Source organism: Thermobia domestica, chromosome 3, assembly GCF_964235325.1.
Source record: "Thermobia domestica chromosome 3, izTheDome1.hap1.1, whole genome shotgun sequence".
NCBI classification, from domain to species: domain Eukaryota; kingdom Metazoa; phylum Arthropoda; class Insecta; order Zygentoma; family Lepismatidae; genus Thermobia; species Thermobia domestica.
Window position 1 is genome coordinate 60078070 of NC_137456.1, and position 12954 is coordinate 60091023.

General features: G+C 35.9%; 1 protein-coding gene across 1 annotated transcript in view; it reads left to right on the plus strand.

Moving 5' to 3' along the window:
• The first annotated feature begins 4553 nt into the window (after positions 1-4553).
• LOC145680416 (nucleolar protein 11) overlaps positions 4554-12954 on the plus strand; it is a 34010-nt gene continuing 25609 nt past the window's right edge. Inside the window, exon 1 of the mRNA XM_081750927.1 lies at positions 4554-5034. Coding sequence (XP_081607053.1) covers positions 4903-5034 — 132 coding nt within the window. The 5' untranslated portion in view covers positions 4554-4902. The remainder of the gene's footprint in view (positions 5035-12954) is intronic.

Genomic DNA, 12954 nt, shown 5'->3' on the forward strand with positions numbered 1-12954 from the left:
TTTAGCGCATTTACAAACTGCTTCATCAAACCGAGCTTGAGATGTAGAGGTGGCAAAATGATTTTGTCACACTCAACAATAGGCATGTTAATAATATTTTTCTTACCAACAACCATGTCGTCTCTCTGCGGCCACTCTTTTTTTGACCAATGGTTTGCTTTGTCTCTGCTATCCCACAGACATAGAAAACAAGGATATTTTGTGTAGCCACTTTGCTGTCCAAGAAGAAAGTTCACCATCTTTAAATCCACACAAATCGCCCACTGATGGTCCTGATATTTAATTTTTTCCATAACCAAAGCAATTGCTTCATATTCTTCTTTCAGTCGTGTTGAATGAGCGATTGGAATTGAGCCATATTTATTGCCATTGTGTAGAAGGACGCATTTTAAACTTCGCTTGGAGCTATCAATAAACAGGCGCCAATCATCTGGATTGTATTCTGGAAGACCCATGTGTTCTAGGAGACCTCTAATATCGTGACAGAATACGAGATTTGTGTCTTCAGTGAAAAATGGTAAAAACTCCTTTTCCCTTGTTCGGTAGAATGTGATTTTAGTTCCTTGTTCTAGTACGTTTTTCTCCTTCAATCTGGAAGCAAGTAATTCAGACGATTCTTTTGAAAGATTAAGGTCCCTAACTAGATCATTTAGCTCATCTTGATTAAACTGTTGAGGAATTGTTGACATTCCCTCATAATCACTGTCACTTCCATCATCCATGTCACAAGAATGTTCACTACGTTCGTTTTCAGTCTCACAAAGCTCTGGCAAGTGGTGAAACGTTGGGATTGGTATTTCATCGGAATGAACAACTGGACGTCTTGCTGAAGGCAGATCAGGATATGTCCACTTGTTCCGGTTATTTCTATTCATACCCGTAACATTTACCAGGCAGAAATAACAGTCATCAACATGGTTTGTGGGTTCCCTCCAAACCATTGGAACACCAAACTTAAGACTTTTTCTTTTTCCAGTTGTCCACTGTCGCAAGTGTTCAGTACACATTTTACACACAATATGTGGAGCCCACGTTTTATCTTGGTCCCCTAGGCGTACACCAAAATATGCATGATATGCTTTTTTTACAAAGTCACTGATATGTTTTCTATTGTCTTTAAATGTGTACTCACCACATATGTAGCAAAACACATCAGGATGGTTAACACAACTTCTGCGACTTGAACTCATTTTATGTTCAGGCCACTAACACGGATGTTAAATATAAAGCCTTAGTATACGCGATACAAGTTATGATTTCAGAACAAAACTCACATGTTCCAACATGTCACTCCACCTGCAAGACAACAACTACGATCCACTAGCCAAGTAGAATACCAATGCAATCTAGTGGACGTTCCTGGAACTACTATATGACTAGTTTCCGTTTAGTACCGACAGATAGCAGCACTAATGAGAAAAGAGCGCCGTTCTTCCAAATAGAAATCTCTATAGAGCACAGTAGGATTTATTTGAGTTGCAGAGTTTATAAGATCATATTCAAACTTGTTATTACGAGAATATTTGTATTTCTTTTGCTTATTTTGTATACTATTGCAAGAAGCATGCAGAAATAGTGGTTACATCATTTATAATTTACATATTTATTTTGGATTGTAATATTTCTTCCACATACATTGTAACGTAAATAACACTACTGGTACAGTAGCCTGTATCTACCAAAGTAGAGCTGATAGAAAAAAAACTGCTTACATTATTGGATTCAGCGCCCCACACATAGTTAAAATCAGCTCTAAAATTTTAGGCACCAAGAAAAATTTTTTTTCTGTAGGCCTGTGTAATCAATTTTACTTAAACATCAACGACTACAGTTTTACACGACCGTGAATACCTGGACACAACACTTTATCGTTGTAAGCAACACTTTCTATCCTGTTATACAGCAATTCCACACGTAATATCAAAGCATCGGACTCTGTATATCGCTCACAAGTTGCGTCAGATGCCCACTACAACACGATCACGCTAATTTATGCTTTCCACATCAAAACTGCTATAAACCTTCTGCGAGCCACTCGAAAATGGCACACAAGAAACGATAATTCCGTAAGTTCTGCTACGGCTAAGCAGAAGTACCACATTTTCTTTCCTCCGTGTAGGTATTTCATCCAGCTCCAAAGTACATAGAAAACATCGGAAAATATTTTCCACCACTTATTGCATGTGTTTTCTTCTAGAAAGTTTTTTCCAGCAGTGAAAAAAATCAAATTATAAGTAGTCTACACTACTACACTATTTTGGTACATTCACAATAGGAATGTAGTTTTTCATAGCTCATGATTAAGGGGCGGTTTGCCAACTCCAAGAGAAGGGAAAAGCCCCTCGAAAGTATCCCTGGAAGAAGATTTATCTAACGGATAAATTAAGTATACTGTCCCAGTGCATTTCTTTGTATCGTTATGCATATACATCATTTCGTGTTTCGTCCATTTCTGTAGTTTCTGTGCACAGAAGTATCAAATTCCACGAAATAGCATATTACGAGGAGGAAACATTTTAATGCAGCTTACTTTTGCCCAATATGTATTCACGCAATATATGGGAATCCCTGTGTCATATCGAGAATCTCTTGTACACTCGTTCATCATATTTGGATACTACATGTTGTTTCTTTACAACCCACCAAACTCTCCAATACACAGTCGTTTTAAACCTAATTTGGGTCAAAGTTATTTTTTCCATTTTCCCACACTCGTAACTTGGACACAAAGCCGTTCATTTGACATCCATTACCATCAGCCTAGAAGATACACCTGTGATACGTTAAAGACTTCATTTAAATTCTTCTCCCGAGAGTTTATTCTGTGCTGAGACAAAATAGATCAATCACACATGTATATCCCCCTGCCTTTCAAGTTCGAAGTGTTCTTCTAACTTGAAAGATGTACTACTATTTTTGATTGTTGGAATCTTATACTTGATTGTTGTTCGTTTTTCTCATTCAACGTTTGATAGAATACTCGAAGGAATACTCCAGTTTGGAAGTCACCCTTGCGTCGCTACTGCATTATATCCGATTGTACACTAATGGGATATACTACTAAAAATAATTGGCATCCTCTTTTACCCGACTTCGATCCGATGTTCTGTTCGAATTTATGGCTGTTTTTACTTTTTTCCGACAAATTTTCGTGTGATCAAGGCGCCGAAAGGAGGCATTTTTCACTCAGGTTGGTGTATACGTCTTGTTTGATATCGTGTCACAAGTCACCTCCTAAAGTTTGGTATGTTAATTAAGTCACACCCTGTATATATACGGGCACATTTTATGTATTAAAACCCAAGGTTTGTTTAATAACGTCAATAGCTAAACTGTGAAAATTTTGTTGCTAGAGAAACAATTTTAGTTCTTGTAAGAATTTTTTGTCAACCAAAATAAAGCTAAATATAGTGCCTATACTAATAAATCAATATAGCTATATTTTAGAAATATAATAGGCAGATTATTCCAATATTGCTCTACAGGACAAGGGCGCCTTGCGTAAAGGGCGCACTGTACCCTTCACGGGTTCTTTACCAACAGTAACAGGATGTATTCATTGTACACAGCTGTGTCATACAGAAGAATAAAACCGTTTATCTTTGATGTGGTTTCGGAAGGGCGCCGTATGCTAAGGGCGCACTGTACTCTTCACAGGTTTCTTACCAACAGTAATAGTATGTATTCATTGTACAGAACTGTGCCGTACAGAAGAATAAATAAAACCGTTTAACCTTTGTGTGTTTTCGCAAGGGCGTCTTGTAGTAACAACTGTAAGAATTTATTATATAAAAATGTACCTTTATATATAATGTGATGTTTAGGAGGGCGCACCGGGACATGTCCCGGTGGGCCAGCACGGGCCTGAAACCTGCTCTATTTCGTAGCATTTTCCCCAGTATTTCTGGTCCGATTGCAGCACCATAGTGTGTTAAAAGAAAGCGAAAGAATTTGTGCCAAATATCCATGCTCTTGCTTTGTGCGGGAAATTAAATTGTATTAAAGAAAAATGAGTTGGAGTAGGGATGCTATTATTATACTGATTAGAACTTTTTGAAGGCTTCATTAACCATGCGCAAGAAGTTCTTGAATGCAATAGGAATCTCAGGCTTCAGTTCTTTCTTTACCATAGAAAGAACTGAAATATTATCATCCCTCCGCAACAACCAATTCTTTGTCCACATACTTCTTTGTGGTTTTCGTTTTTTTAATATAACCGGCGAGAACTGTTGTTACAACCACTATCGTTTTAACTACTTCACGCTTTAGTTTCGGAGCCATAATTGTGCTCTCCTTCTAGTGATTTGTTTGCTACGTCACGACAAGATACTTATCAAAATGCTACCATGTAAAAGCACCATATACTCTACGTATAGAATTGATGTGGTAGCGACGAATATTGTGGAAAGCAGAAGATAGTCATTTCACCCGCTACGAAGAGAAAATTTTAAACATCACTCTTGCATGCTGATTTGCTAATTATTCTTCAGCACATGCAGTAGTTTAACGGGGCTACTGTTTGGGGATGACATCCTGCTATATGTTTTCGGACATAGCGTCTGATTAATTATCTCAGTGAAAAGACTGCTTTCATTCATATAATCAAATTGGACAGACGGTCGAACCCTGTCATACGAAAGATGCTCTGGAAAAGCAAACGTTACACGACACGTAACGTAGTGAATATTGATTTTGTCTAGTAGTTTATTTCCTCTATATTCTGTGTCAATATACCATTATAAAAGAAGACGACGACAAATGGACAGAGTAAAGCATGTGCAAGGGGGCTAACGATGGTGTTTATACTTAATAAAAAAAATTAAAATATTGTAGTACTTGAAAACAACTGTGTGTGAGTTAAATGTGGATGGAAAGTTGTGTATTAAGTACCAAGTACTAAGTATGGCGAGGTTTAGAGTGAGATTTTCGTTATGCCCCCTTATAGATCACAAAAGCTTATTAAGTGTTTCGGAAGATTCGTCAACAGAATGTGTAATAGTTACTTTAGGAAAAAATATGATAGTACGATTCAAAGTAAGTAGCTAAGAATCAACATATCAGTAATGTATAGTATATGTTAACTCGTAATACAATTTGCTATTTATTTATTTTTTTTTTTTTACATGAATTTTAGTGCACGGACGTGTAGTTTCAAGTAATTATGAAAGTTATTGTAAATGTATATTATTAATATAAAGAGGGTAATATCCCAATTTAGCTATTCATACTTTGGGTTAGCTGCTGTATCTCTGGCCGAATTTTAGGAAATTTACCATATGAATTAAAGAATTTATTTTGGCTTGTGAGGTATAGTGAAAGTCAGGTGAGGTGAATAGTTAAAACTAAGGCATTACTCGAGCAGACAACTCTACCAAATTTTGACACTTTTCATATATTTTCAGGTCAGATTAGAGCTTTGTATTTCTTTTAGCAGAGCATGCACAAAGAAGGTGTTCCATTACTAGGCCTTACTTGTAGATTGACTTCAGGAGGGCTCAGTATGAAAGTATGACAAGAAACTACAGTGCGTAAAACACATACCAATTTGTGCTAGGTGATCACCAAAATGCACGAATGCAAACAGTGTCAGAGGAGGAGCGAAGCAGGGGGCCCGAGCGTCAGCGAGGGGATGCGACTGTAGGAAGCAGGCGCGTAAGCGACGGGAGATTACCCGTAAACGAGGGAAAAGCACGCTTACACAAACAGTACTTTCACTCAAAATTCATTTCAATATGCTATGCACTGACAGTAAATACTTATTTTCACACTTTGATTCCTTCACGAACAATGTTTCACATCGTATTTTACCTATAAATTTTCTATTAGGTAGCACTGTCTGCTCGAATGAATTCGAAGTTAAGAAAATACTTGTTGTTAGTTGTTTTTGATGTTGTAAGCAGCACTATATGTAGATTCGGAAGGGACTATTTAGCGGAGAGGTATTCTTGTTATGATTTATGGAAGGGGCAGTGTGGAAATGGTGCGGAAATAAGTGTGTTACATATTGTGTTTGAGTTTATCGAGTTATACAAAAGTAAGGAGTTGAAATTGTTTAAAAGGCATGGTCTACTGGACAGGCGAACAGTTTGTCGTAAGTGTAGAAACGAATTGAAACTACAGAAAAGAAGAATATCTAACCTAATTTAGTAAATTTTTATACTATTTTGGATGACATTTAGTATCTCCCCCAAAACTGCGCAACACATAAGCTACACATTCTATGATATATAAAATATTTTCCACTATCATTTATGCGTATAACCACCGCGGTAAGAGTTCTTTTCGTGCTTAATAGTGACTTTTGGCCTGGGTTAATAGTGATTCGAATCACTGGATGGAATCGAACTGTGATATTGTGTATAGGAATTTGGTTCTTTCGATTTTTACCACTAGATGTCTCCCTAGTACAACTGTAGAACGGTAGTGTATAAAGCGGGCAGTTCGTAGTTGTTTGAGGCTATACCAGTATGATATGCCTGCTTCGGGATGGTATAATTGGAGTTTTTTGTGCATGCCGACTCAGCAGTTCTAGAACTGCAAAAGGTGTTGGATGAATTTCATGGGAAGTGTGTTAACTCGTCTTTCTTAAATATGGAACTTCTTTGGATCACACAAATCTAATATTGGACGTTTTTTTTTTTTTTTTTTTTTTTTTTCTGATGTTACAAATTATCAATTTCTCATTCACGAATGTTTGTCAATTGGAGAGTAATATTTTTGTTCGGCATGCAGGTTTGCTCTGTCATTAATGGTTAGTAATATTTGATTTTTCTTGTAATATTTTGGAAGGTGTTTTAAAAGATTATTGCTTCTTTTTCAGTGAAGTTTCTTTTAGCGGGGGATTGGGGGCGGTGCCCCCATTTAGGTTAAAAAATAGTCGTAGAAAATGTATTACGACTTAATTTATTCTACTGACGTTTTTAGCGGGGAGAGTTTACGGGAAAGTAGCTCCTCATGTAGACTTTATGACCGACCTTTGTGTGTTTATCTTAAATAAGACTATATATTATCTCTCTCTCTTTTTGTTTCACTTCCCCCAGACTTTGGTTTCGTGGCTTCCAGCGCCCACAAAAGGTCATCATAAACCATACAAGTAGTCCCCGTCCGCTGGAAAGATATCGGGAAAGGGAGGAGTGCTTGCCGTAAAAATTAATGAATAAAGCAAATAATCTATGAACTGTTACAACACACTGTAAAGCTACGAGTGATTACGGCCAAGAATTAAACGTGAGATTAAAATTGCGAGTACTATATATTGTGATTAAACAAACAATATACAATAAACAAACTACAAGCTAATTATAATATTTAACAACTTGAGCGCTCAAAAGTAATCACTTTACTTTTTATTTTCTTAAAATCATTTACTTTGATCAGGTGGCCTTTTCGATTTAGAAGAATGATTCTTTCTCAATTCTACTTACAGTTTGCGCTAGCGGCATGGAATGAGAGTAGGAGATAATTTATATAACACTCGCGTTTCACTATGCACACTGTACTGCACATGGAGGGGGGGATTAAGTCAGCCGCAGTTTCCTCTTCTGGCTATCCTCTTTACAGAAACTGGTTCCTAAATCCAATCCAGTGACTCATTTGCCATACGAAAGAAAGTATCCAATAGTTATGCTGCTCACAACAGGATTATTGTTTGGAAGTGCTCCTGCCAAGGTCCATTGACTGCATCTACGTTTAAAACTAGCTTGCTAGCCCTTTTGCTTTTCGGCTACAACGATTCATAAAATCACAAAATGAATTTAGATGCAAGGCTCGTTCTATAATTACACAACATCGACACTTGGTTCCTTTTACTTCAACTTCTTAGGAACAACGGCGGGCACAAATCTCTGGAAACTTAAAGTCAGGTCGACGGGCTGGGTGTACGAGTCCGTGTAAAAGCCTACTCTACGTGCAGGACGCACGATAGGTGCGAGGCGCACCCCTGCCTAACCGAGTCTCTTTAATAGACTGATTTGCTTTTTTCGCCAACCTCTTGCGTTGCTTCTCCAAAGGGAAAATCCCGGTTTTGACTTGAACGCAACCAACTGATGCAATGGCTAAACTTAGCGATGAGACTTCTTGCTGGAATGTTCTGTGAAGCGATTCTCCTTTCTTTTTAGCCATAAAAGGACTGCTGGGCGATTCGATTGAAATTAGTTGCACACACACACATTCAAACATATATGTATATGCTTGGGAAGAGAGAGAATACGGGGCCTGTTTATTAATTTGGAAGTTTACACTGCATAGACTATCTTTATTCTCTTGATTAACACAATTAATGAGCGCCAAAAAATCCGTAATAACTTGAAAATAAACATCGTGGTTATCCAGTGTTTTTTTTCTTTCTTTAATTTTCTTTGTTGATAAATTAGATGTTATTATGTAATATTGTTAATTTTATGTGGCTAGGTTAGGTTATGTTTAGCTACTTTAAGAGCTGCTTATTATTTTATCTGATATGCGGGGATTATAATTCGTCTGATATGGTTTCCGAATTAGTTCAGGAAACCATTCTTAAGTATGTTTTCATTCGTCGGGTAGTCTGGCAGTAAGTTCCTCGCAACAGGTTGTTTATTTCGAGGAACTGGTTGCGAAGGTGCTCCGATGACTCAAATCGTTTTTGAGAACTGATTCCTGAACTGTTCCGGAAACCAGGTCAGATGGATCCGCTCGGCAGAAAGTAAACTCTTTGTCTCCACCGCCGCTGACGAACCTGCATCCCACGGCGCGGGACCCCGTGCTGTGCTCCTGCTCTAAGTCTGTTAGATAGTATTCGTGCATTTTAGTGGGCACCTGACACAAGTAGGTTCGTGTTCTGTGCACTAGTTTTTATGCCGTACGTCCACGCAGTATTTCCGACAGTAATCACTACCAAGTGTGCCAGGGTTACAGCCTAGTGTTTTGGGGGAGACACTAAATATTACTTTTATTATTATTTTGTCTGACCCGGCGATACAGCAGTAATGCCCATACTTTTAATTCATTAATTACGTCCTTTTCTTCAGCAAATGGACTATTGTGCCTTTCAAATTATTTCTTATAGGGAGTTGCGTTCGTAGATGCAGATTTACTTTAGAAGGATTTACCCGTTATTACATATGTCGCGTTTATATATGCGATAAAAACAGTTCAAGAAGCACGAACCAACCTGTGTTCGATGGCCACTAAAAAACAACACACGTCTGTTTAACCGTGTCAGGGCAATCGGAGCTGGTTACTCCATTCGGATTACGTAAGCTAGGAAAGTAAAAACACATTGTGTTCCTCATGTTACGAGGTGCTATGCATGTCAGACAGTGATGTAAGTTACAGTTTCGGTACGGGTATTTACCAGAAATGAATATTTTAATGGGTATTTACGTTTCAGTTATCAGTATTAGGATTTCCTTATTATGTTCACCTCCAACAGGAGCTGTAGTTTCCAAAGAACATACATTTTTCTCTAGTAAATTAAGAATGAATTTGAATATATTATAAGAATATATTCAATTATAAGAATATTTGAATATATTATGTATATTAAGAATGAATATATAAGTAAGATAGTACTGATTGGCTAGCTACCCACATTCATCATCATCAATTTGTCCACTGACTCTTACATTTTTCCATTACGTACTCCTAGAGAAAAAAATGGCAGTTTTACCCCATGAAATCTTGGTTTAGTGTGTTCTTGACAGCGTCGAACTAGTAACTCACAAGAATTCCCATAGAAGACCAAACCAACCTTGAGATTTTACTTTTGAAACGTGTACATATACACTTTAGTATAGGCAACATATTGATATGAGACCATTTTTTTTTTTTTCTTCTTAAAGAATAAGCTTTCAGTACTGCAGTTTGTTTTGGTAAGCAAATGAAATTTCCATCATGTTTATGTACTAATATTCAAAGTTTAATTGTTTGTAGTACAATTTATACAAAATGTAATTGCTTTTCTAGAAGTTACAGTGCAAAATACGAAACTAAACAAATTTTTAATCTCGTATATTTTGATGAAGATAGACCTACTTGTTTGAAGAGGAGCATATTTAACAATATTGATAAGCCAAACTATTCAAACTGCCAACTAGCTCTTTTCTCTCGACAACAGAAACAGAATAAAATAAATAGGAAAGGTTCACATAATAAGCGAAGCTGTTGAACTGGTTGTTATAATAGTTGGTAGAAATGTAATTTGTAGTACCTTGTACCTTTGCAAAATGCCTAAGATATTTTTGTTATTTAAATATATACGAAATAAGATAATCTGTAATATTACATAAAAGAGTAGAAGTGACTAATTCATCATAGCCCAGGCCATGGTACTGTAGGTAGTACCGTCAAATGTGGATAGAAACTTCATTTTGTCACGAAAGCGAGAGATAAGGAAGTTTTTTAAAAGATACTTATCCTACTCATGGTAGGTGGCGTGAAAGATGGCTCTGCGTTCAACGTGAATTCAGATAATTCAGATGTGGGAGTGCAGTTAGGTGCAGTGTGTGGTAGTAGTCATAGCTGGCTATCAAGCATAGGAACCTATATAATTTTTTTTTTCTAGCTCTTGTAATTTGGGACATACTCATAAACATAAACGAGTAGACATATATCGTAATTTGGCCTTCTCATAGGTTATCCGCAACCAACAAGCCCAATTTATAATATATGAATTTTTTATTTACTTTCTTCTCTTTCAATCCATCAAGTTTTAGCCTGTTGGCACTCCTTAAGCTTCTTGATTTCTAGAGATAATCTTATTTTTCAACATTTTCTTTATTTTCTTTTTTAATTGGTCTTGATTCATTCAAGTGTACTTCATGTTTCTGTGAGCAACTGAAGTAATTCCCTGACATTTCTGTGAAATTTAGCATTTATCCTGGCGTTAGGCATATTTTAAACCGTTTTCCTGACTTTCTAGCGTAGTTTGAATCCTGGTTGAGTGAGACTGCTAATCAGGAAATGAATTATTTTCGAAGAGTATTTCTCTCTTCAGAATTTTGAATATACAAAAGGAGGAGTTTAAGGTACAAAACAGGGTTGGCAAAAATCATGGTTTATTTTTTTAAAAAAAAACTTTTTTTTTTTATTATTATTAATTTGCTCTATGTATTTATATTACATATGGACAGAAATAAATTGTGTTATTATGCAACAACTGGGTTATGGAAGGGTCATGTAAGCTTAAAGTGGAATTCAAACCGCTTCTCGGCTTACATCCGAGAGAAATTGTCCTCCACTTGGACTCGAAACCGGGACTAATTGGCTACAAATTCTAAGAGTCTGCCGACTCACTCACGAAGGACTCCTGATAAAAGTACGTTGTACTGATTTTTACATACTTGTTAATATAATTGTCAAGAGTCATTTCAGAAGGACAAAAAGATAAACAGTTGCACAACTTAAGCCATTATACAGAATTATATATAAATCGGGAAACCATCGGGAAAATCCCGTTATTGCTTAGCATGTAAAATTTTAAGGTTAACGTATTATAAACAGTACACTAAAACTGAGGTATTAAATTACAAATTTAGTGTGTAGATATCATTCAAATTTAGTATGTAGATAAATTTAAAACAAAGTCCAATACAAGCTAATGTTGGAAGCTGCGTAGGCAGTCGATAAATTTTACCAATTTCTATCAGTACATTTAACATACTGATTCTGGCTTCTTTATAAAACAACATACATTCGAGTCCTTCCAGGTCATATTAACATAATTTGAAAACAAAATTTACCTTTATCATCTCAGATTGTGAAATTTTGCACAGGGATACTATTCATATAGACTAAGAAATATACCAAATCTTTATATATCAGCCGATATTGTAGATAAGGTTATATAAAGTTTCTAAAAATTGCCCAAAATAGTATGTTAAATGTATTTTGAAATTGGAATTGCAACTCTCCTAATTGAGCTAGAGAGCTCATTGAGGTCTCATTTTATAGCATTTTCATACCCTTTCCTGTGATGTACATCATAAAGCCTAATGCAGAATTGTTTTTTCAAAATCAAAATCAATATTTTACTTCAAAATTTTTCAAAAAGTACATATTTTAAAATTTTTAAATTAGTTCCATGAATAGATAGTATTGTTGTAAGGCACCTAGCAAAGTATGAATTTGGGGTGATAATGGATTCATGATCAAAAACATTTAAAACTAACACTAGAGTTTTCGTTAATACCCTGTACCCATCTGAAAAGTGCATGTATGCAATGTTTTTTGTTTTACTTGTGGAATAAATATGAAGAATAGAGTAATGGGTGTAAAACATACCATGTAGACTTGTAATCTGTTGCCAGTGCTTATTAACTCATACTCTTAAAACTTTAACTTAAAGCTAGTTAAAATGCTGATACTTTTGAACTTTAGTTTTATAAAAGTTAATAAAATAATATTAATACAAGTTTCACAAAAATGTTACTGTAAATAAACGTGGCTTGTAAAAAGTATAAATCTTGCATTGGTACAACAGCAGGGTTGGCTGGTTTAAACCAGCTGTTTTTTTGTAAAAAAATGCCACAAATCGTGTGAATTTCATAGTGACGTTTTTACATATCTCGAATCATTTGTATTAGTTGAATCTAATTTTCGCCTTGTAATTAAAGGTCCCGATGAGCCCACAAAATTTCTCCCAGGTAGAAATCGAGCAGTAGTTCAAATGCCACTTTAAGTAATATCTCCAATTGTTCATAATGTCGCTGTTACACAAGGACATTAAACGTAAAGAAACCAAACGAACTGAAACAGCTTTAGCGGGTAGGCCCGGACCTACCCCAAAATTTTGAAGAATATAAATATCTAAAAGATAATAAATATATATTTATTGCAAAAGAACACATTCTGTACATTTTTATATTTAAAAAAAAAAAAATAAAATGAAAAAAAATGGCCTCCTCAAAATTAAAATCCTGATGCCGCCCCTGCTAACGAAACAAATTCTATCTTATCTATCCGATTGGCTGAATGTCT